The 24173-nt window shown below is 36.2% G+C and overlaps 1 protein-coding gene and 1 long non-coding RNA gene across 4 annotated transcripts in view; one reads left to right on the top strand and one right to left on the bottom strand.

Moving 5' to 3' along the window:
* Positions 1-23120, bottom strand: LOC140155352 (heparan-sulfate 6-O-sulfotransferase 2-like). 3 transcript variants are annotated; one of them, XR_011859376.1, is made up of 4 exons: positions 22964-23120; positions 14966-15633; positions 10126-14452; positions 1-89 (listed from the first exon to the last, which is right to left on the bottom strand). XR_011859376.1 is itself a non-coding variant. In XM_072178163.1 (3 exons), exons 2-3 carry the CDS (start codon positions 15466-15468, stop codon positions 13849-13851), a joined length of 1107 nt encoding a protein of 368 aa, XP_072034264.1. In that variant the 5' UTR covers positions 15469-15633; positions 22964-23120; the 3' UTR covers positions 9759-13848. The 3 variants fall into 3 exon arrangements, 2 of the variants coding, with proteins under 2 accessions (XP_072034264.1, XP_072034265.1); XM_072178163.1 differs by lacking the exon at positions 1-89 and having other exon boundaries at positions 9759-14452; XM_072178164.1 differs by lacking the exon at positions 1-89 and having other exon boundaries at positions 9759-14452; positions 22865-23120.
* Positions 1-24173, top strand: part of LOC140155355 (uncharacterized) — an 86676-nt gene that overhangs the window by 13381 nt on the left and 49122 nt on the right. The gene's annotated exons all lie outside the window — the stretch shown is intronic.

A 24173-nucleotide genomic window follows, 5' to 3' on the forward strand; every position in this document is an offset into this window, starting at 1 on the left:
GATTACGGTGGTTGGAAGATGATAAAGATACCATTGTAAAAGTTTTGCGTAAAATCAACCCATTGTTATCGGCTCTGTAGTATCACATTCTCTGAAAAGTAAAGTAACAAAAGTTAGAAACTGGACTTCATAATAGCCCCCATGAGCAACATGGACAATTATTGATAATATGTATCTATTTCTTGGCAAAGGCATGAATTAAGATTTTGTGTATTAAAAATTAAAAAGATTACTCATGAAGTGCTTTTCAAAAAACTTATGTCTGCTTGAAACCAAAGTTTGCAAAGCATGCAAAAACATGTAGGGGTAGAGTGGCATACTATTTTCCCCTTCATATTGGAACATGCAAACTTCCCTACTCCACTAGATCCATTTTATTTACCACTCCTCTCTGGCATGTGCCTCCCTAACCCAACAGCGTCTTATCTTAACATTAGTAGTCCTTCAAGAATGACCCCGGCTATGTGGGGGGTTGCTTCGGTTGAACAACGAACCGAAGGCTACTAGTACTTTTATAGTATATAGTTTTAAACTTCTCAAGCCGAGAGTCATTCTTGAAGGACTAAACATTAGTGGTTAACATTGGCATCCAATCCCCCACAAATCGGGACATGAGGAAATTTGCTATCATCGATCAACATCAATGTAGTGTAAATATGGGTTTTGTAAGGGACACATAAAGAGGGTCTGGGAAGTAAGACTACACACCATCATGGCAGAGTCAAAATCTTATTCCGGGTCTTATTCAAAGGTACCCATGTGTTAAGGTCCGTTCACACTACGCCGCAATTGCTTTGCGGTGTGTTGCCGCACTGCATCATACTGCTAACTATATGTAAATACATTTTAATTTGGAAATGCGACGAGTTGCGGTAATCGATATATCAGCAACGCACTGCATCACAAAGCAATTGCGGCGTAGTATGAACGGACATTTACATAAAGTTCTTTAAGGGTGAGTTCAAATGATCTGTGCCCAACTTCACAAATGATGTTTTGTTTTCTGGGATCTTTGCCCCCCCCCCTCCTCCCCCCAATAATCTGCTGAAATTAAATCTGCATTGACTGTCTTTACACATCAGCATATAATTATGCTGCAATTCTGAGAATGGCCTGTGTGTTTCCAGGTAACCTAAAACAAAGTGTAACATCGCTACCAAACTTCAATAAGACCCAATGTATCAGGTAGCTAAAGGTTTTTGTCAGGCAGGCAGGAAACATTCAATTGGTTTAGTATTGTGGTAGCAGGAAAACCCTATTATATGTACATTTTCATTGTTACTCATTTGGGAAAACAGCGAACAGAATGTTGGTACAATTCTGGTTTACCCTGCGCACCCTGTGTTTTCAATACCAATCTGGTTTACCCTGTGCACCTTATTTTTTAGGGTTAGGATTAGGATCAGGGTTATACGTGTGTGCAGGGTATACCAGAATTATTCCAAAATGTCAAATTTGAAGGTATTTTAATTTTGCAGAGGACATCAAAAACACTTAAACTAATAAAAACAACATCTTTGAACAAGGCAGTTTTGTATCCCCTGAAAAATAGCACTATCTTCAAATTGGACAGATTGTTCTTTTCCCTGGGTTTCTTTTCCATATTTGCCAAATGAGTAACAGTGAAAATTTACATCAGAGGGTTTTTCTTGCCCAGTGACATTAGGCTATTCCATTTCAAATCCACACTACCCCTGTGGAAGATTTAGCTAAAGTCTTCCACAGAGGGAGTATAAGTTTTGAATAGAATAGACAATTGGGTAACTTCCATTTGAAATACTCTCCCCAGTTGTGGAAGATATAGGTAAAGCCATAATACAGAGGGAGTATGAGTTTCAAAATGATTAACTCTGACCAATTACATTTGAAAAACATACTCCCCATGTGGAAGATATTTCCAAAATCTTCCACAGGGGTAGTGTGGAATTCAACTGGAATAGCCCATATTTGTCTGGCTGGCTAGTACCAAAATGTACACAGGGTTGCCAAAAGATTTCAGCCCGAATTGCGAGTCAAATTATCGAAAAGTCGCCCAATTTTTCTCTTTACCATTGGTTTCTATGGGGCATGAAACTATCGGAAGTCACGGGAGCCAATGTTGAAAAGTTGCCCAAATTTTTTCTTAACCATTGGTTTCTATGGACAGGAAATTGTCAAAAATCGCGGGGAAAATCTTCAAAAGTCGCCCAATTGGGCTATCAAATCGCGGGTTTGGCAACCCTGACTGTACACCCCTGCATGTAATCAGCTCTGAACTTGTGCAATTATATAGGTCAAGAAAAGGAAAAGGAACGTACCTACCTCTCTCATAACTTTTGAAATATATTACCTTAAATATCAATACTCCAGTCATACAAATAATCAACAGTCCATCAACCATAGATATATACATATCAAATAAGACCAGTTTAATACTGCAATGTATTCATTATACTCATACATAACATCCACATTCCCTACTATTCCTTTATGGCTACCTGTGTTCTCTGTATTATGTGACTTCCTTTAGTGATTATTTTAATATAGAATCACCAGATTAAATTAATCACAATTTAAACTTTTCCCAGTTGATTGGGAGAATCCACTTCCTTTACCAATTTCCTGTTCATTTCAACTGAATTCTCAGAAGCGAGGGTAATTTGTTAACCTCATGAGAACTAGCTGCCAATTGGCTAAAATGAATATTGTGTCCAATTTTGAACCAATCAAGGAGGGTATTAATTAAGAGCATCTGCAAATGCAAGTTTGACCATAAATAGTTTAAAGCCTAGACATAATTGGCCATTGAAATGAGCATTTCAAGTTATCAACCAATCAGAAATGCTGTTAGATAACCAGTAGTGTCTAGGGGGTTAACAAATGATTTTATATACTAGTATAAAGCCATAAGTTTGCCATGTTCTACTTTTGAAATTTGGTTTTGTCAATATGTCACTTTCTGTGTTTTCCATTTTCTTGTCGCTTTCCGTGTTTTGTCCGTTTTACCATGTTTTGTCCTTTTTACAAGAAGTTTAATAGAGATGTATATACGCACTTTTTACACATTCATTTTATCGAAAACAAGAACAGACAAACATTTTAAAATATTTTCTCTGTTTTTTATTTACTAGTATTTCAATTTAATTAATGTAATCCTGTTTTCCGTAAAATAACTCCTGATTCTGTGAAATTTGTCCGTTTTCCGTAGCATGGAAAACTTACGGCTTTATACTAGAAGTGAAAAGGCAGTTCATGGATTTCACTTGCAAAAATGAATCAAAAATGCCAACATTTCAAAATACACTACATGGAACACAGCCAGATTCTTCTTTTCAGATAGAGTACCTCTGTGGTGGCCAATACTAATACTGACAAACTGACTGGTACCAAGCATCCAAAATCATCGCATGCGCAATTCTTATTGACCTAATGTGTATGCATAATGCAAATAGGCCAGAAAATTGTGCATAAATTTGTCAATTTTTTTGTATTTTCCAGATTTTTTTTTCAAAAAGAAGTCCTGATGAAACCATATCTTTTAATTTCACTATTCGCCAGCAAAATGTTACGTGTAATCTGATTATCACCATGTCAACTGGACCACGTTTTTGAGTTCTGCACCACGATCGAAATAATCGCAACACACAGTCTATGGCATAAACGTCCAATTCCAAAAGGTGCGTGATCCAGTTACCAGGGAGTTATGTAACCACTACACTGGCGAATTTCAAAGTATACAACAATATAATGTGAATAAAAACAATTCTTTGAAAGATTTTTTAAGTTATGAAGAGTTAAAGCAACATTTTGAGATTTTTTCCACAGGAGCCTGTACAGTGAAATGTGGGGAAAAACATTTTTGGAATTTATCTTTCTTAAAATCTGACCCTGAAACCCCATGTTTTTATTTTTTTATTTGTTATCAGCACATGTGAAAATATGAAATATCAAAATATTACGAAATTCAATGAATGAAGGTTATCCTGCTTGGTCCACTGTAATGTTGGGACACTGGGACACTATAGTTTAGGAAGTCACAATACAAACTACTCTTTATCCCGAATAGTTGAATTACTGAAACCCTGCATCTGATTATTTGTTTATCATATAGTTACCATATAAAATATAGTTACCATATTGTCATTAAAAACAAACAAAACACCTCCTAAACATTGACTTACGACACCCCTGTTTCATTTTAATATGACCAGATATACAATGTAATGCATCAAATTCCTTGCATAGTATAGACCACAAAATCTAAATTCCTGGTATATTTAAAGCCATAATGTATGATCTTTTAATATAATTTTATTGTTCTTTAAAGCCTGATTTTTTTGGCATATTAATAATGTTTGCATGTGTCCCAACTTTGCACCTAATTACAACTTACACCAAATATGAATCAGCCAAAGTTGCTGTATTTGTGTCCCAGAATTTGTACGATAACTGGACAATTTTGAATTAAAGTCATAGTGCTCTACGTTAAACAACCAAGAGACCCAGTGGTTTATTTTGTCATTTTATCTCACTATTTTGGCTAAAAATGAACAGAAGAACCCCTTCCTAACACAGCTAGTACTAATATTCTTTTCGTAGTGAAGAACAATCAAATTAAAATTTTGACAGAAATCGTACATTGTGGCTTTAAACAATCAATTTAAATTAATACACTCTAATAGTAAGTTCTAACCTATGAGTAGATTCAAATACTACACTATAACACTTAAGTTCTAGTTTCTTTTACATCATACATATGTGTATAGGTTATATTCTATCAGAGAACTTACAATGTAACTAGTGATTATAAGAATTCATATAAAACCAACATACATTATAAATATATACACCTTTGTAAATTGTTTACACCTTTATATATGCTTTTCAAATATAAAATTTGAGTTAGAAGGGTGTTCAGGTGGACATGGATGGATACAAAAGTCTGAAAATGTTCAGTGTTGAAATATGTTTAGTTTTATAATCATTGAAAAAAAGAGTTGAATCAATTTGAAACTTTCAGCACACACTCATCAAATACTAAGACAGGGTCAGAAATTTGGCGAGAATTCAAGAATCCATTCCCGCACAGATTCTTGTCAACAAAATTGCAAGAATCTCATGGATTCTCATAAATATTCAATTTATCATACAAAGTTATATGGCGAGAATCCATGCATGGATTCTTGCAAAATTCCACCTGGTTATTAATTTCTGACCCTGTAAGAATGAAAAAGGTATGTGTGTCTCTGGATTAGGCTGCAAAATACCATCAATTTCACGAAGTAAAACACAATTTCCTTCACTTTTTGTTTGAATTTAATTTTTTAGCAGCTGCTTTGAGTAATTTCTGAAAAGAAATAATTGATAGTAAAACAACAACACCAAAATTGAAAGAAACATACCCGCATTCAATTTATAAATCATATTGCTTTCAAAAACATAAATCTAGCCTAATCAAAACTGCAAATTTATTAAAAATCCATTTATTTTTTTCCCTGAACACTTTTTATCATTCATAATGATCTCATACCGTATTTCGTCAAATAAACGCCCCCGGGGGCGTTTCATTTTCCCAAAGGGGGGCGTTTATTCAAAGTCAATTTTAGAACGACAATTCCTGTTAAAATCATTAGGTAAACTTAAAACTCACGCTAAAATGATGAACTATGAACTAGAAACACTGACTTCTGGTTCACTTCCGGGTTTCCAATCCAGATTTTCGCCAAAAAGTGACGCTATTATCGACCATGTGGGCAACTTGGTAAGCTTATTTACTACACAAGATAGCATTGAAATATCAGCATTTTTGAAACATCTTGGTTGAAAAAAGTGGTGGGGGCGTTTATTTGAGGGGGGCGACTATTTGACGAAATACGGATCATGTTATACATGTACTTGAATTATCTTGCTGAATAAAGAGGCTTTTTATGCCTGTGACAGTCAGAACTAGTTGGTGAAACTTTGTGAAAGGAAAATTAATTTAAAGTCAGGGTATATTAAAAATGGTATATACATGTAATATCACAATGTTATATACATGAATACATATTATAAATAGTTCTTATTCTAACTACTTGGTGACATGTACACTAGTATCAAGACGGGGATTATACAGCTTATGGAAAGTTGTGTAATCCCGGGGGTCCATTTATCTTAACTTTCTTCGGTATCCAAGTCACAGTGCGCAAAACAATTGAGGTACAATGTACCATCTTTAGCCTGGATAGATCAGATTGTGTCAATAGATGCCTCTTAAGTTTGTTCGGCTTATAATTGGTGAAAATTATTTGTTTTTTGTTACTGTGCACATCAATAAAGTCTCAGCTCATGCTTGCGTGAAGTTGAATACATGTAAAAGCGTGCACAAGTCATGCAACTGGCATATGTGCTGCACCCAACTGCATGCACGCCACTTTATATCAATACACAATGAGTCTTATATTTTTCGCTAATTATAAGCCGAACAAACTTTACATAGATAATAAATTCCTAATACTAAAACATAAGAAGAAAGTAATGGTATAATATAATACAAAATAATTAATAAAAGCCCTGTGGAACACAACAGAAACGGACATGTACTGTAAAGGAATGCTATACAGATCCTTCATCTACTACTAGCATACAATATCACATACAAAATACAAATAGTATAAAGTTGCACATGTGAGCAGGATTATTAATACAAAAAGTCCTGTCCACTGTGAAAACAGTAATTTTAAATAGTACATAAATGTTTGTAAATATTACAATTTATATAAGCTTTGAAATTCATCTTTAATGTGATAGCCATGATTGTGTTTAGCATATTTTACAAAAATATTTTGCAATTGCATGAAGACTTCACATAATCAAACATTTGTTGAAATTGTATTGTTATTTGGTTATAATTTGCAAATAAATCATTTACAAGTTTCATAATGGAAGCATTACCCTTTCTCATAAAGAGGGATTCCCACCAGAGCAGTTCCTCTGGGGTGAACCAAACCAGTCTGGTTATCAAATTAATCGGTGACAAGGTTATCTCTGAATTTAACAGGTGCTAATTGATGCAATAACATTAAAACATTAATTAGCACCTGTCAAATTCAAAGATAACCTTGTCACTGATTAATTTGATAACCAGGCAGGTTTGGTTCACCCCCGATGAACTGCTCTGGCACAGCTTCCTCTTTGAGCTTCTTAAGTTAAAACATACAAAATATTTGCAAAATGTTACTTTCATGATATTGGTAGTTGCTCAGTGTGAAAATAAATATGATCATGAAAGTGTCCACCTTCTTTGCTGTTAGTGTGCAGATATTTTGGTTTTAAGACATCAAGATGTTAGTGTACATAAGCAAAAGATAATCACTGCAGATCAGATGCCCTATTTCCAGCCTCACAAACACTACAGTCATCTTCAACTTCACTAAGAAGTTTGCACACATTACTAGCTGATGACAAGTTCAGATTTAATGCTTCAGTTTTTTTTTTAATTTATAAAATAGTGTAGAACTTTGATGTTCAATGATTTGGACACTTAAATTGACCAGGCTGTAATTACAATGTACATGTACATACTGAACTTGGTACCACAGCTTTGCACGGCCCAAGAATTACTAGTATTCCATCATCAATATTACAATTTGAATTGCATAATTCAATTTTTATACATAATTATCTCAGATTCCATTATAACATTTTTAAAGTACTGAACAATGTACACATAATCTTGTCATCTAATATGACATAGCTCATTCAGGGCCAGATTTACCTTTTGCTGCAGTTTGAACCATTATTTCCATGTTTCAACCAACTGGATGCATACTTGGCATCTACATTTGTTACCAGAAATTAAAGGGCTATTCCATTAATACACTCCCTATGGAAGACATGACCTTACTCACCCACACGGGGGGTGTATATTTCAAATGGAGTCACCCATTCAGGTAAACCCCACTTTAAATTCACTTTGTAGAAGATTAAGGTCATAAATATCATCCATGCTGCGTGTATGGATTTCAACATGAAATAGCCCATGTAGTCAATCCAGGTACATGGTGAATACTAAACCAGCCATAACATTCCGAGGGGAAACAACTCAGTCATATACTCATAGACGATTGTGTCCTGATTTAGGGGAAAGAGCACCAAAAAAGTGCAAATTATACAATATTTCCATTTTGCCCATCCTGATTTCACCTGAAAACATCTCTGCGATCCACATGAATCTGTAATTTATACATATGTATGTAGCCTAGTTATACAAATGTATCTATAGACATTTAGTTATGTCATGTCCTCATCCCACAGCTACATGTACAACTCAATAATCACCCAAACTTTATACCTTTATATTCCGACTACTGATTAGCACCAATTTGGTTTGAAAGAACAGTATCTACACACTATGCATGTGTAAACCTGTTACTAGACCAGACTCATTACACACTTAAATTCTTCTATTACATGTACCTGATTTATTAGACTGGCTACTCAAATACCCTTTTCTAATGTATACCAACTAGTCATTTGGAGTAGACCTGTGAAGCTGGTTAATTCCTAGCTCCAGATGTACATTCACAATGCTTGGCTTTCAATCTTAATTATATTCTTTAAATACAAGATAGATGTCTGTAATTAAATTAATTAGCAACACAGTCATCAAATACCATATTGTTTTTTAAACCCCAGTGGAAAGAAGGGTAGATATGTTTTAACCCCGGGTTTTAACACTTACCTGTGCTGTGTGCTTACTAAGGGGTGGTGCAATAATTATGTGTACCCCGGGGTGGTGAATTATAGGGGGGGCAAAGATTTTTTGGGAGGCCAAAGGGGGTGGGGCAAGCACTTTTTGGCAGGTCGGAAGGGGGGGTCAAGCGATTTTGGCAGGTCGAAGGGGGGGCAAGCGATTTTTGGCACAGATATTTTGGGTACCGTTTCTATATTACGCCCTAAAAAGGTGTAGGAAAACGTTAGGAACACGTTCAAATATAATATGCAACATTTCCTGCTTGATGCGCTCGCAAATGTTATATGATAAGACAATTTAAGAAAAATTAAGGTTCCCAAAAATCTTGCTGTGTGGGGCAAAGATTTTTTGGCACATTAAAAGGGGGGGCAAAGATTTTTGGTACATCAAAGGGGGGCAAAGATTTTTGGCACGTCAAAGGGGGGGGCAAAGATTTTTGGCACAGCCAGAGGGGGGGCAAGCAATTTTGGCAGACCATTTTGAGAATTCACCACCCGGGGGTACACATAATTATTGCACCACCCCTAAATGATCAAGTCATCGGCATGTTGCCAACATGTATATAAGTGGAGCCAAACTTGGAATCATACATTTGTATGCTACACATTTAACATTTGTCAGTTTGGCAGAGATTTGGCAAATGACAACTAAGGCCAAGTAAAAAATAAAACATGTTTCACGTCCGGTTTTGAAAAAAAAGGAGGAAGAGGGGCTTTTTATTTTCTATTTTTATCATAAAATTGGTGTAAATACCCATACTTAGAGCTGTTTTAGCGCATAATCCGTACATACAATAATGCCTGGAAAAAGGAGGAGGCCCTTTTTTATTTGTTGTTCTGAGAGTTACACCCCTCTAATGATCACAAAACCTTCCTAAAATGTTTCTTGTATCTTAACAAGGCTATAGAAAGCATCCCAACTTCCTAGACATATTTTTTGAAAAGTTATTACTGAATTTCAAAAAATAAAAATTTATTTGAGAAAACCTCAAAAAAGGAAGCGGGAGGGGACGTGAAACATGTTTATTTTTTTATTTTGCCTAATAACATTTTGGTTGCCGCCCACACTCTTGACTAGATTTGTAGTGAAATAGATATCACTAGATTTTCAGGTCAAATACCATATATGGCTAGAAATAATATGAATCTGGTAATATTTTTATAGCACACTTTACAGTATGTCCAGCATTGACTTTAGTCCCATGCTATAATGACTAGATCTGATCCAGTTATAATCTGTTCCAAGCATATCCTGATTAAAATATGCATTTACTAGTCATTTAAACCTGAAAACACATCTTCCTGTTCACACAAACTAAGAGGCTCTCACAACTTTGCTATACCGAATTTTAAATCATTATGGTATCTAGAACAGATCCAGTCACATAAACTTAATATTATTTATATGCTCACCACTTTAATATATCACCTGCAATTTACCACAACTTCCACAAGTATCTTCCCCCATGATATGGGTAGAGTGTCCAGGAGATCTTTCACGCCCACAACCTGAACCCCCAACTTTGACTTGTGCATATTTTTGTTGAAAAATATTGCATAGCAAAGTAGCATAAATGCAGTAGACTCGCATGTGTGCACAACAAAAACTGCTATACATTTGTACACAACTTGCAATACAGTTGAACTACAGCCTGACCTTGACATGTAGTATTTGGCTAGGCATGATAAAACCCAAAAGGGTACAATAATGCGATTATTCATTGTTCACTGAGCTGCAAAGTGCATTATAATCAGGCGGGCCAGTTTGTTGCATTTTAGCTGTATCTACAGTGATAATCACAGGCATATACTGTCTTTTACTTTGAGAGCTGGGGAATATATGCATCTCAAATGAAAATGTATTTGGATTTTGGCAAATTTTGGGAACAGATTGATTCAAAAACACCTGTTCCACACATGCTCATCTATCAGGGCACAGTTATTTAACCCAAATACATTTGTACATTCATTGAATGACCTATGAAAATTTGGGTACACAAACTCTGCAACTTGAGGTCAAATTTTGCACTATGATTGTTTAATTGAGATTATTAAACTATGCCATTGGGATGAGGCCATTGTGGTCTCGATGGTAACAGATACTGTACATCAAGGGCCTGAGGGCAGTTATGTTAAAACAAGTACATCCTGCCCTAGGGATGACCTTTCAGAAGTAACTATAGTAACAGTTGCTTTTAAACTAAAACTAATTTTTCTTCACAAAATAATAATATTGTGAGTATTTTATAATTTAGTTAACTTTCTACACAATAAACATTTATAAGTTTAAAGTAAATAAAAAATAAAAAGTAATATTTTGGTTCTCCTTCGGAACATTGAATTGATGAAGGAGGTTTTTTTTCTGGGGAGGGGGTCAATGGAAAATTAGCATTGTTTTAGTAGTATTTGTACTTTTCCAACAGTGTGCAGGGAAAACAAGAAGGTCCTTTTTCTTTTCTTTTTTCAAATGTGAGATACTGAGGGATAAACCCCTTTCACCATTTGACACAAAAAGAGTTAGAAGGTGATCCTTGTTCTCTTAAACTTTCTGTATAAAGTTTTCCTAAAACATTCCAAAGTCTTAAAAAGTCCAAAAAAATATGACTAACCCCAGAAATTGAGGCAGGAGGGATCGAGAACCAAAAAAGAGTTGTTATACGTTCTTAATGGGAATTTCCCACGTCTTGCCAGTACATGTATTTCTAACTTATGGAAACTTTGGTCAAGAGGGAAAATTATTAGATTAGGGTATCAAACAATCAAACTTGGTGGTGTCTACAGACTAATATTATACTAGTACCCTACTGACATTAATACCTTGGAATTTACCAACTAACCCTGAAATATTCTCCCACCTACATGTGGGGTTTTATGCAGAGCTGCCAACATTGAAATATATGCAAATGCAGAAGATTTCTGCGAAGTGTAAAAAAAGCTTATAGCGCCCCGAAAAGCTCATGGATAGCTTTTTGAGGACCTTAAAAATGCCTTTCCAAGGCTACTGAACCTTTTTTTTGCAAAAGGACAGGACAGTATAATTGATTTTGTTTTGATTTTTTAGCCAAATGGCTGTATTAATGCAGAAGATTTAGTCAGATGGCTGCAAATGCAGAAGATTTAATATGTTTTGCAGAAGACAGAAGATTGCCGGTAAATGAGGAAGTCTTCTGCAGGATCAAGAAGGGTTGGCAGCTCTGTTTTATGGCTTCAAAAAACAAAAACATGAAAACAAAACAGGATAAACACGCGTGAAAGCCCAATTTTGTCTAAATTTTTGTTCCTTTACAATCATTTTCCAAAACATTTTTTGTCAAAAATCATCATCATATACACATATCATTAGTAATAAACATATATAAACACTCAGTTTTATCAAACTTATAAACAATATGTCTAATCAAACTCATATCCATACATTTAATTACTTCATAAATAGGGGAAGCATTTGGTACATGTACATCGTACGCCAAAATATTTTGATATTTACGAAATCATCAATGAGCAATCTTTAAATTCATAAAAATTGTCGACATAACCAAAGCTAAACGAGTCATAATACAACCACTGCTCTAGACTGCCTCGCAGTCCTGATATGTTTTATCCAACTAGGCAACTATAAACTAGTCAACCATAGTCACTAACCACTATCCTCCACTAAATCTATTATCCCATGAGGGAAAAAATTAATTTTTAACTTGGGGAGGGGGGGGAGGTGACCACTGGGGCCAGTCATCTATAAGCTGGATTTAGCTGGTTTTGTTTTTACTATCGCTAGTGTCAGGGCCTAAACTTCATCCTTTCCTCGAATCAAAATCCATCATAGTCACTGCACTTACTGTATGATACCATCATACTATGAAATAAGTTGATTCTCACAACCGAATCTTACGAGAATCATGATCATCACGAGAATCGATTCTGTGATTCTCTTCGAAATCTAGACCCTGAGTGTCGATTGTAAATTAATTATATATTCAGAGAGAGGACAGCCTACCTATCTGTTGTATCATAACAGGACATCAGTCAATGCCAATCATAAATGCAAGGATCATACATGCCTGAGAAAACATACCGGTAATAAAAAATGAAGTGAAGTTCAGGCAAACTGGCAACTGGAAAAGCGTGAACAGTACGACTTGTACAGTAGTTGGAAACTGTGTTTTTGTGTAAAGAGAGACTAGAGCCTGTATTAGTTCTTTGTGCCTGGGGACAAACACTCTGTGAAACAGAGATCCTGAAATTACCTTAGCAGATGGCATTATTGATAGGAATGGTTCAGTGAATACTTCAAGAAGGAATTAGTTGACCTATGAAATCATGACTTATTGTCATCCAATTACATGTAAGCTATAATATGCTTTATCGACAGGGTTTGATTTACTTTGAAAAATTGGACAAAAATTTTAGCATTGTGATGTTCTTATGATATTAGCATATGTTTACATTGTCAAAAATTGCTATACAAGCTGAAATTTGTGTAGCAGGTTGTCCAAAATGGGAAGCCTTTTCCTCTCAAATCAAATGCTGCTTGTCAATCAATTCATTTAGTACCAGTACAATGGATATTCTAAAACTGTATTTTGTGGCATTTTGAATATGTTAATTAGTATAAATTTAGTATAAATGCAAAACGACGAGCGATGCATCACAAAATTTGGGGATTGCTCATCGCTTTTCAAAAGTGGTCATCGCAATCGCTCAGCGATCAAGTATAAATTTAGTCTAGATCCAATTAATTTGGAATAATTTGAAGAGCTGGGAGTACATGTACCAATAATGTATTTTTTGAAATAACAATGTCTGTTGCAAAAGTACCTTGTACTTTTAGTCTTTATACAGAATAACAATTGACCTGTTTAAACTGGGTGAAATGGAAAACCAATTACAATTTTAAAACATGGAATACTGTAATAAAAATTCTTGAATATCAAGAATTAGTCCTGAAACATTCATAAAGGTTTGTTGAATATGCAGCTAGAAAATGATTCTTAGCACTCCTGTGATGCACTCTGGTATGTGCAAATTGTCCCCTGTGGACTTGGATACTAAACCGGAATATGCATCAAAAGAGGTACTGTGGTTCTTGCATAAATATCAAATGACACATTTTGATCCCGGACACAATATAGCCTTTAATTAGAAAGGTAGCATACCGTTATTATTCTTCTTTGCTTCCATCAATGCTTTCCTTTGAATGAATAACGTTCTTGCAAATGTATAAAGGTCAATATCAAGAGAGTTGAGTTGCTTGATCCGCTCGTACTGTAACGGTGTTACAGCGGTAGCAGACGCTAATTCTGCTTTCGTGTTGTTCATTTGCTCAAAAGGAATCTGAAAATTCAGTTTAAACGTCTCCTCAAACAGAAACTGACTTTCAAGTTGGTATTCCGTCAACCCAAAAAAGGCTAGTCTCCGCAATTTGCGCTTGGCGCTCCGCAACATGACTTGCTTCCGTTCCTCGTCAGGCATTTTGGTAAGATTATAGCAACCGACTAATGAGAGATCAGCCAGCATTCGAGTCTGTCGATTGTTCGCCAAATTGTACTTACAGTTCATAAATTCATCTAAAGGCACATGGAGCCAATTTTCACCTGTGAAACAACTGGGCAATTCTTCTTTGCTAGGCAGACGTCCGTCGCACATGTGACGCGCTTTCTTCCATGTTGCTCCTCTCTGCATATGTCTCCATTCACTGATATACCTCTGCACTGGGTCTCGCAATACTGTCACATAAAAGTACCTGTAAAACATTGAAAAATGGAGAGCTTTCGGTAAATTACATGTATAGTCAACAGAGATGCGACCAGAGTTCTAAGGCTGTATATGACATGTGATTGAAGCATGACTTGTCAGAATTGGTTCAAAGCCTTCCGGGAGAAAAAGGAATCAAGCTTAATCTCCTACTGCAAAACATTCCTTGGGCCAATTATCTCAATAAATGGTCAAATTGGCCCAACAACAAAATCGTTACAGCACTACACTGGCTGAGACTTCATAACCCATCCAATACTTATTTACATGTACATGTATGTTGCTCCATCAACTCGTAAAGAAATATACTTTCAAACAATATCCAAAACCGGGATCTAAAGTTAAATATTTGTGAAGGGTCTATGAAGCCATGGTAAACGATCTTATAAACTGAACTAGCACAATTTAGCGTTCAAATGATAAACTTTGTACATGTACGTTTATGGTCTGTACATTTTTTTTTTTTTTTTCCTGCAACCCACATGCTTAACCCAACACTCACCTTCTTTTCTTTGAGTTATTTTCCTTATCATCCAACACTTTTGGCACACAATTTTTCAATTCTGTCCAATCTGCATGAAGACCACAAGACCATCCCGTCGAGTACCTGCTGAACAGCCAGATATTGTTGTCCCCTACTCTTGTCCCTGGTCGATTACAATCGCATCGTTTGCTCTTTTTATTCGAACAATCGCATCTATGTTCCAGATGCTTCACAAGATGTTTGCCAAAAGTAGTCCCACCTGTTTTCTGTATGTGCAGAAACACAATCACGTCACTGCCGTTGATGTCAAAATCAATGTCTCTATCAAGTACTTTCAACCCAAAAAGTTTATTTATTTTTGGCTTGTACCTAGTACGTCCGGCAATTGGTGATGAATATCGCACTCTCGGACATTGGTACATTTCTGACGTATACAGGTCATATATAAGAAAGAGGGCAGTGATGAACAGGACTCCGGCAAAAATGTAGAATTTGTCCGATATGGAAGTTCCGGCTGTCATAATTAAGTCTTTGGTGATGGAATTAGCCACCTAAAACATGATATAGCTGAAGACAGTACAAATTGAGGTGTAAAGTGTGCAATATATTAACTGATAGCTGGATGACTTAAGCACACATCAGATGCCATTATTTCATCTCATTTTATAAAGTGATGTACCGGTATTCTGAAATGATAAAGGCATAAAAATAGAATAGGGTGAGTTTCCTATTACAAATAATATGGGTTATACAACCATGATGAGTCAGATTCCTTAGGGCTAAGGCTTATTTGATGCAGGATGATCTCCTGAGCATTTTGACACCTTTTTTACTGAAATCGGCCAAAAAATGAGAAGGTTCCGACCAAAAACTTATTCGGACGGGGGTCTGAGGGGGTCTGAAAATTGTCATTTTGCATCAAAAATGTTATTATGCCTTATTCTATTGATATTGGTGTTGTTTTATATGTTATTGGTGCCAAGGAATCCATTTTTGAAAGTTGCATAAGATTTGGGGCATCCGTATTCTTGTAAACTACCGTTTTATGTCAAAATTAGGGTATGAGGGCGCTTTGCTCTTAGCACGCGCACGCTCTTTTAACTGTAAAATTTAGTGTCGTAAGTATGAAGATAATCATAAATGGCACCTGTTCAAGAAATTTGAACTTTTTACATGATACGGTTTGACTTTAACACCCATTTGAACATTTCATGGAACGCTGTCATTGAAATGTATAGGGGTCAATGCACTTTCATACCGTGTACATTTCAATGGGGGGCTTCATGAAATTACAAAAAATGGTGCCACGGTCAAACGAAAAAAAGCTTAACGCCCAAATTTCTTGTGAAGGTTCCACCTATGATTATCTTTATAGTTATGTCAATTGGAAGAGCGAATTTGAATTTAATGCAAAGCCCCCTCATACCCTAATTTTGACATAAAATGGCCGTTTCCAAGAACATGGATGCTCCAAATTTTATACAACTTTAAAAATGGATTCTTTGGCACCAATAACATATATTACAACACCAATATCAATAGAATAAGGTATAGAATAATATTTTGATGAAAAATTACAATTTTCAGACCCCCCGTCCCAATAAGTTTTTTGGCCTGCACCTTCTCATTTTTTGGCCGATTTCAGTAAAAAAGGTGTCAAAATGCTCAGGAGATCATCCTGCATCAAATAAGCTTGAGCCCTAAGGAATCTGACACATCACCCTTTTTTTACCCCTCTATAACCGACCCCTATTACAAAAAAATTGAGATCCGGGTCAGACTTGTGAATATGATTTTGCATGAATTCTTATTCTACGATCAAACCCAATTGTGTGTTTCAGGGTCTATGTACTAAGCCATCTCAGGTAGGGTCCAGGAGCGGGTCCAGACAGGGCCGGATTTAGCAGATAGATTTCTCGATCAAGTACTAGCACCACAAACCCTAGAAAAACCTGTGTTTGTACAATGTAAAACCATGAAGAAATTTCAAAAACTGACAATCACAATGCAAATAGCTAGCTGTGATTGCTCACTTGGCTTGCCAAGACAATGTCAATGATGCTAAATATAAATGATAAATTTTAATAGTTGAATTTATTGGCCGTATAAAGCGGCCGGGGCCTGAGGAAATTAGCTGGCCATAGTATATTGAGACCGGGCATCTTGAACAAGAAGACTGATGAGAGTCATGACAGTCGTGATCCACGGCTGTTTGATGTATATAGAATTGGCTTCATTATTAACTAAATGCAAACTATAGATGGCGCTATTTATCTTAAATCATATTTCTTTATTTGCAAGGGTTAGGTGATTAATACCGCCATTAAAACAACTGGAATAGGTGAAACAAGCAACAGAGAAATTTTATAAACATATTTTATCAAACAATAAAAGGAATTATTTGTATTAAAAGCTTGAAAGGGTAATTTCCAGTAACTAAATAGCGCCACCAATTTTGGCATTAATATATACATTTTGTAGCCGAAAAAGCTTATAATAAAAATACTATAAAAGTGAATAATTTTGTAAAAGAGGGGAAATTAAAGTTGGGAACGACTTAAAATCATCTGTATACATTAGCACGATATCACTTTTAGCTGTTTGAGCCTAAAATGATGTTTTGTTTGAAAAACTAATAAATGATCCCATCAAACAACCGTGGATCGTGCACAGAATTCTAATATACACAAGAACCGGTATATCCCTATACCGATGTGTGGCCGCAAACGTAACCGTCCCGGCTGAAAAATGAATCATGAAAGGTACGGCAAGAATTTTTCGCATCGAAGTTCACTTTTCAATGTGCAAACTGTAGTTAGGATAATGAAAACGATTGGTAAGCAAATCTACTCAAATGACCTCAAAATCTGAAGAAAAAAATGGCGGACCGTCGCGGACCCTTTCCAGAACTAATGCAGCATATTTAGCCATTGTCAACATGGGGTCATCGCCAAGAATATTTTCCTTAAATAAAAAGCTAACTCCTCCGCTATATGCGGTATTTCACGATATAACGTTACGGTAATGGAAAGAAAAGTGCAAATGTTTTTTGTGTTTAGAATCAGACGAGTGACAAGCTCTACTGACGTCATGATGTAAACAACGTAATCTTCATTAATATAATTAATTAGGTAAACCCAAATATGGAGGTATCCAAAAGTATGCTAATTCAAGTTCAACGAATCAGAATACGATCCTGGTATCCAATTCTACTATGCAAATGAGTTGAAGGAGGTTACGTTAACATGTACACTATAATCAAATTAAGTATTTCTTGGCCAAAGTGGAACATGTAGGTATGCCAGGTGAATTTAAATTTGCCATCAAACTGCATCATTTTATATATCAAATTAAAGCCCCAAGTGAGTAAAGAGAGCCAAAACTGAAAACCTTTTGTCAATGTCATAGCAATTTCCGTGGCAAAGTTACATCTTTTCAAAAATCGACTTTCATCAAAAAGATTCTGCTAGCAAAATTCCCCAAAACAGCATTACGGGGGTGTTTCTAGATCCTAGTCTCATGATGATAGCAGCTTTTTTTAATGGAACTGCTATCAAAATCCTCTAAAATTCCATATGTGTGAGTGTCTCATCACCATAAAAATCATATATTTGGGTCAAGTGAAGTATAAAAACATATTTATGTAGGTTTCCTTGACCGACCTGTTCTTGAAAAAATTGAAATTTCTATGTAAATATGTATTGTGTTTGGTCCCCGGTCTAGGCGAATTTCGCTGACTAGCAAATACGTCCATGTATTGTAGTCTAAGCGTGTACGCAGTGCAAGGCGCGTGTATACTTTCTTAAGTACTGCGCTATATTCGTGTGTGATTATCGCGGAGCCACTAGCCGGGTTCACAGTGTTCCAGTTTGGCCAAGAAATAATTCATTTGATTATAATTCTCATCTAGCTTTACTAAAAAGATCTTTGTGATCGTGACAGTCATGACACTGAAAGGACTGACATGACTGAGCTAACTCAGACAGTCAGACTCAGTCTCAGAGTCAGACTGCACTGCCATGGTTGATGATCATAGCCTATTATTAGGGACTGCAGAAGTCTACTGAGCATGTCTACTGAGCATAGTCAATTTCCCAATACAAAATATGGTGTAAAATAATGCATCAGAAAAACTGACATTTTTAGCATTTTACTGAAATCCTGAGCTGATTTAAGGCAAATTACCAATTTTAAATGGTTACTGGTCACCAGCAAATGTCAAAAAATTGTGTAAAATTGCGTCCGCAATTCCCTAATTAGGTCAATTAAATTGGAAAATAATTATTTTTCCAATTTAGGGGTTTTGCTATTCATGAATGTCAACGAATACAACATTTTTGGAAAGAGCATGGTCAAATTACTCAGAAAATGTTTTTGAATTTTGGAAATCGGTTAGCTAAAAATAGCTAAAACGGATATTGTAATGTGCCATAGTGTTATAGCAAACTTTATGTTGTTTACTTCTTGTTTACTTTTGTTTATCAAAACTTTGCAAGCCAACATACTCAATACTAAAGCCAATTTTAGCCATTTTCTGGTACTAATATATTTGCTGGATATAGCACTTTCATGTTGACAAGAAAAAAATAAATTGGATTCACATTTAATTATGTAATAGCCGTTTAAATTTGTTTACTTATCTTGAATAGTTTGTTTACTTGTAAATAGTTTTCTTTTGTGTTTCAATGGGTTATGGCTTGCAAGAAGAGTTAAAACATTCAAATTCAGGAATGAGGTTCTATTTTGCATACAAAACATAATTTCAATCCATTTAGAAATAAACAGTACCAATAAATGCTAATTAAGGCAAGATGCTAATTAAGTTGTTTACTCTTTGTTTACATTAACAACAACGCACAATTAACAACAATTCAACAAACCGAAGTTACGACTTTAATGTGTGCACTTTCTATGATCTGTTGCGCAGGAGACAGCACAAACTTGAATGGATATTGCCTACTTTACTTACAGGCATTTGAATTTGTTTATCTTTTTGTTTATGACTATGCTAGTCCAGAAAATAACCAATCAATATAGAAGCTGTTTTTATGCTAATAATTTCCCAAAATTGCCATAGACATTTTGACTGAAAAAAGTGCCTCCATGCCGAAATTCAACGGGTCATATATGCAGAACGGTTTGAGAATGCTCAGAATTTAACATTCTCTTGCATAGACCAAATTATGGACTATTTAGATCATTTCAACATTCTCCACAACTCTCAACATGGTTTTCGGAAGAGGAGAGGATGCGACACACAGTTAGTCTTGACCACCAATGACTTGACTTCATCCCTGGATAAAAACAAACAGGTAGATGCTGTCCTCCTCGACTTCTCCAAAGCTTTTGATAGAGTCTCCCACACTCGTCTTTTATTGAAACTGAAGCATTTTGGTATCACTGGTGACATACTTGGTTGGTTGGAAACGTTTCTCACTCAGCGTAAACAATGTGTCATCTTAGACGGCAAGCTGTCTTCAACTTTGGATGTATCGTCCAGCGTACCACAAGGTACTGTGATAGGGCCGTTATGTTTTCTTGTCTATATAAATGACATGCCGGACTGCGTTTCCATGGGCACTAAAGCCAGCTTATTTGCCGATGATGCCCTCGTCTACAGGGAATTGAACAGCTGTGAGGACTCCATCCAGTTTCAGAAAGACCTAGATGCCCTAACAAAATGGGGCCACTCTTGGCAGATGACCTTTAACACTGAGAAATGTTATACCATGCACTTCACAAACAAAATTTCTCCTGTTACAACACCATACAAACTTTGTGGTAACACACTTAGTACAGTTGACTCACATCCATATTTAGGCATTGAATTTAATTCTGACATGAAATATTAATAATGTCACAAACAGCTGCAAAAGGGTGATTGGGGTTGTCCGCAAGAATTTCAAATCCTGCTCCCGTGATATTAAATCTAAATTGTACCTCTCCCTGGTACAACCAAAATTGGGGTAAATACTAGAACACGGACCTAGATCCGACAACGATTTGAGAAAATTAAAGATGGCGGACGATACATGCGAGTGTCGAGTGTCGAGTATCGGAACACAATCATGATTGTAAGTCTGTATATGTAACCAAACCAAGTCCGTGTCCGAGTCCGTCACTAAGTCCGAGTCCGAGTCCGTCACCGTGTCCGAGTCCGTGTTCTAGTAGGGTCCCAAAATTAGAGTATGGCTCTGCCGCATGGCACCCAATTACAAAACAAGATTCTCACAGGCTTAATATGATCCAACGGTCTGCGGCTAGAATGTGTATGAATGACTATTCAAGGGAGTCAAGCATCACTGAAATGCTGAATGATTTGAAGTGGACCAGCCTTGAGAATAGGCGCATTATCACGCGGCTCATCCTGATGTTTAAGATTTCACATAATCTAGTTGATATTGACTGGAAAGACCACCTCACCAAACCCCAACGTTTACTTAAAAATACCCATGCTCTGTCCTATCAACGACAACAATCCAGAACTCGCATCCGGGAACTAAGTTTCTTCCCATGGACAACCAAGGCCTGGAACGACTTGCCCCATGGCATATTGTAGGTATGCTAGGTGAATTCAAATTTGCCATCAAACTGCATCATTTTACATATCAAATTAAAGCCCTTGAGTAAAGAAAGCCAAAACTGAAAACATTCATTTTTGTCATAGCACTTTCCGTAACAAAGTTACATCTTGTCAAAGATTGACTTTCATCAAAAAGATTCTGCTAGCAAAATTCCCCCAAAGCGGCATTTAGGGGTGTTTCTAGATCTTAGTCTCATGGCGATAGCAGCTTTTTTTAATGGAACTGCTTTCAAAATCCCTCTAAAATTCCATGTGCGACTTGATTATCAGCATAAAAAATCATATATTTGGGTCAAGTGAAGTATAGAAAACATATTTATGTAGGTTTCCTTCACCGACCTATTCTTGAAAAAAATTCAAATTTCTATGTAAATATCCATTGTGTTTGGGCCTAGTTCACCACGTAAACTTCTATGGCTCAAAATTCGGACCGCTCGCCATTAAGTTTACTGCTTTTCTGTGTTTTGAAATTTGTTGACGTTTTAACGATCCCCGATTCCCGGTCGATTATTTTAGCTGTGTCACGTCACATGCATGACGCTGGAGGGTACCAACCAAACTTCAGAAAAAAAAACACCTCGATCGCCGATAACGATGTGATATCCGGGTGTGATATGGGACTTACATAGGATTACACAGAGATATTTCTTGCCAAAATTTGACCATTTCTAGGGCTAGGCAAGTTGGCCCTACTTTGTCTGCGTTATGTGAAAAAGGACAGTCTTAAGTAAGTATAAGTGCAACGCTTTTGATGTTTTGTTGTTTCGGAATACTGGGAGGGATCATAATAAAAAAATGATGGCCTTGACTGTGTAATATTCCTTCACCACATTGCCATTGGTCATTGATTGTCGTACTGTAACAGTCTTATACGATGGACAGATAGTATCAGTTTGTGAATGAGGACATCGTATAAGTTCCTTGTACTAGTTTGGGCCCCGGTCTCGGCGAATTTCGCTGACTAGCAAATGTGTTAACTAAGGTTTGCCTGGGATACCTACATATTGGATTCAACTAAACTCACAAGCTTCAAGAGTCAAGACAGAACTTGTCAAACTCCTGGACTCAAATTTCATAGCCCTCGACAAACCCAGTCACTCCAACAATTAGGTCATTTATAGGTCAAACCCTCTGGATGTAGGCTTGTCCTGCTTAATCGGAGTACAGCATCCAGATCCAGATCCAGATCCAGAAGTCTTACTCTTACTGAGCTGAGTTCAGACACTGCCAAATTTTTGGTGTGACTGTTTATTTTTTATCATGATCACTACTTTACTTAAATTTAATTTACAAAATCTGATACTGAGAGCTATTCAACTATTAAATTACCGTACCCCGTATACACTGCAATAGTTTGTTGTTTGAATATTGTAAAAAATACTATCGTTTTGCAGCACAGTCATAACATAAGCATATAAAAACAGTGTTTGTACCTGTACTTGCAGCGTCAATCAATGATCATCCGCCATGTTACTCCCATGAAGCTGAGTTTATACTCTATTGCAAAACGACAAGCTATTGGTATTTGACCAATGAGATATCTTATTTTTCCTAACATAACAAAAAACTCGTTATTTCATTGGCTACAAATCAATCGGCGATCGCTTGTCGCTTTTATCAATGGATTGTAAACTTATCTTTATGTTGTTGATTGATTGATTGGGATGCTGCAATAGGTGGCGCTATTATTTTAGGCCAGGGGGAGCAGGTGGGGAGCAGGCCTGAGGGGGAGCAGGGGAGGGAGTATTCATGAATATTTACAAGGGGGGAAATTTTACAATAATATGTTATTGTGAATATTCATGATATGATTTGGTAAAATATTTGATAAAGGCACAGATTTCGCTGATGGTAGAAAATATGATATTGTAAGCTACGGTTTGAGTGACGGTCCAGAAAACTAGGCCGATAGGCCTACTGATTTCACACATAGGGGGCCTACCCTAGAGTTTTAAAGAATAAAGATGAAAATGATTTGGATAGAATCAGAATCAGAATCAGAAACAACTAAACGGATACAATTTATATAATATCATAGGCCTAGGCACTACTTATTTAAATTCCATTTCTCAAAAAGCAGTCAACTACATTGGTGGTGTCAAAATCATAAGTTGGCACCGGCATGATGAGAAGTTTAATTTCGGACAGTCATTTAGGCTAATGAAAGTCGATTCCTACGGCGTTACTCCGCTCAACGGTTGCTGGCCAATCCCAGCCCCCCCAAGTCATTATTTTGAATAAAATGTATATTTCTAACTTTAACCTGCTTTAACATACCGGTACCGTGCCAATAAATGATTGTGGTTTTAAATATTATCATAAATCTCTTTCTGTTCAGGGATTTTCTTTGACGGTAGGACTATAGCATGGTAGGGCCTACCCATAATAATGAATTAATACGGTAATGAAAACCTACTCGCTTCTCTCTCCCGCACTTTTTGATCTGCTCTGATCTTAATCCCGTAAAAAAATATTATCGGCCTAACTTTTTTGATAATATATAGTTGCCTACAATCACCTTCATCATGTTCATGTGGTTGTAAACTAGTTTTACATCTGTAAACTACAAACTGTGATTTATCACATGTATAGGCCTACATGGGTAGATATTGGTTTACATCTGTAACAGATGCAATAATGAAA

This window comes from Amphiura filiformis, chromosome 6 (assembly GCF_039555335.1).
Source record: "Amphiura filiformis chromosome 6, Afil_fr2py, whole genome shotgun sequence".
Lineage (NCBI taxonomy): Eukaryota > Metazoa > Echinodermata > Ophiuroidea > Amphilepidida > Amphiuridae > Amphiura > Amphiura filiformis.

Coding starts and splice junctions, on each gene's coding strand:
- LOC140155352 (XM_072178163.1), bottom strand. CDS start 15,468: ATGACAGCCGGAACTTCCATATCGGACAAATTCTACATTTTTGCCGGA. Junction 14,453..14,965: donor AATAACTCAAAGAAAAGAAG/GTGAGTGTTGGG, acceptor AATGTTTTACAG/GTACTTTTATGTGACAGTAT.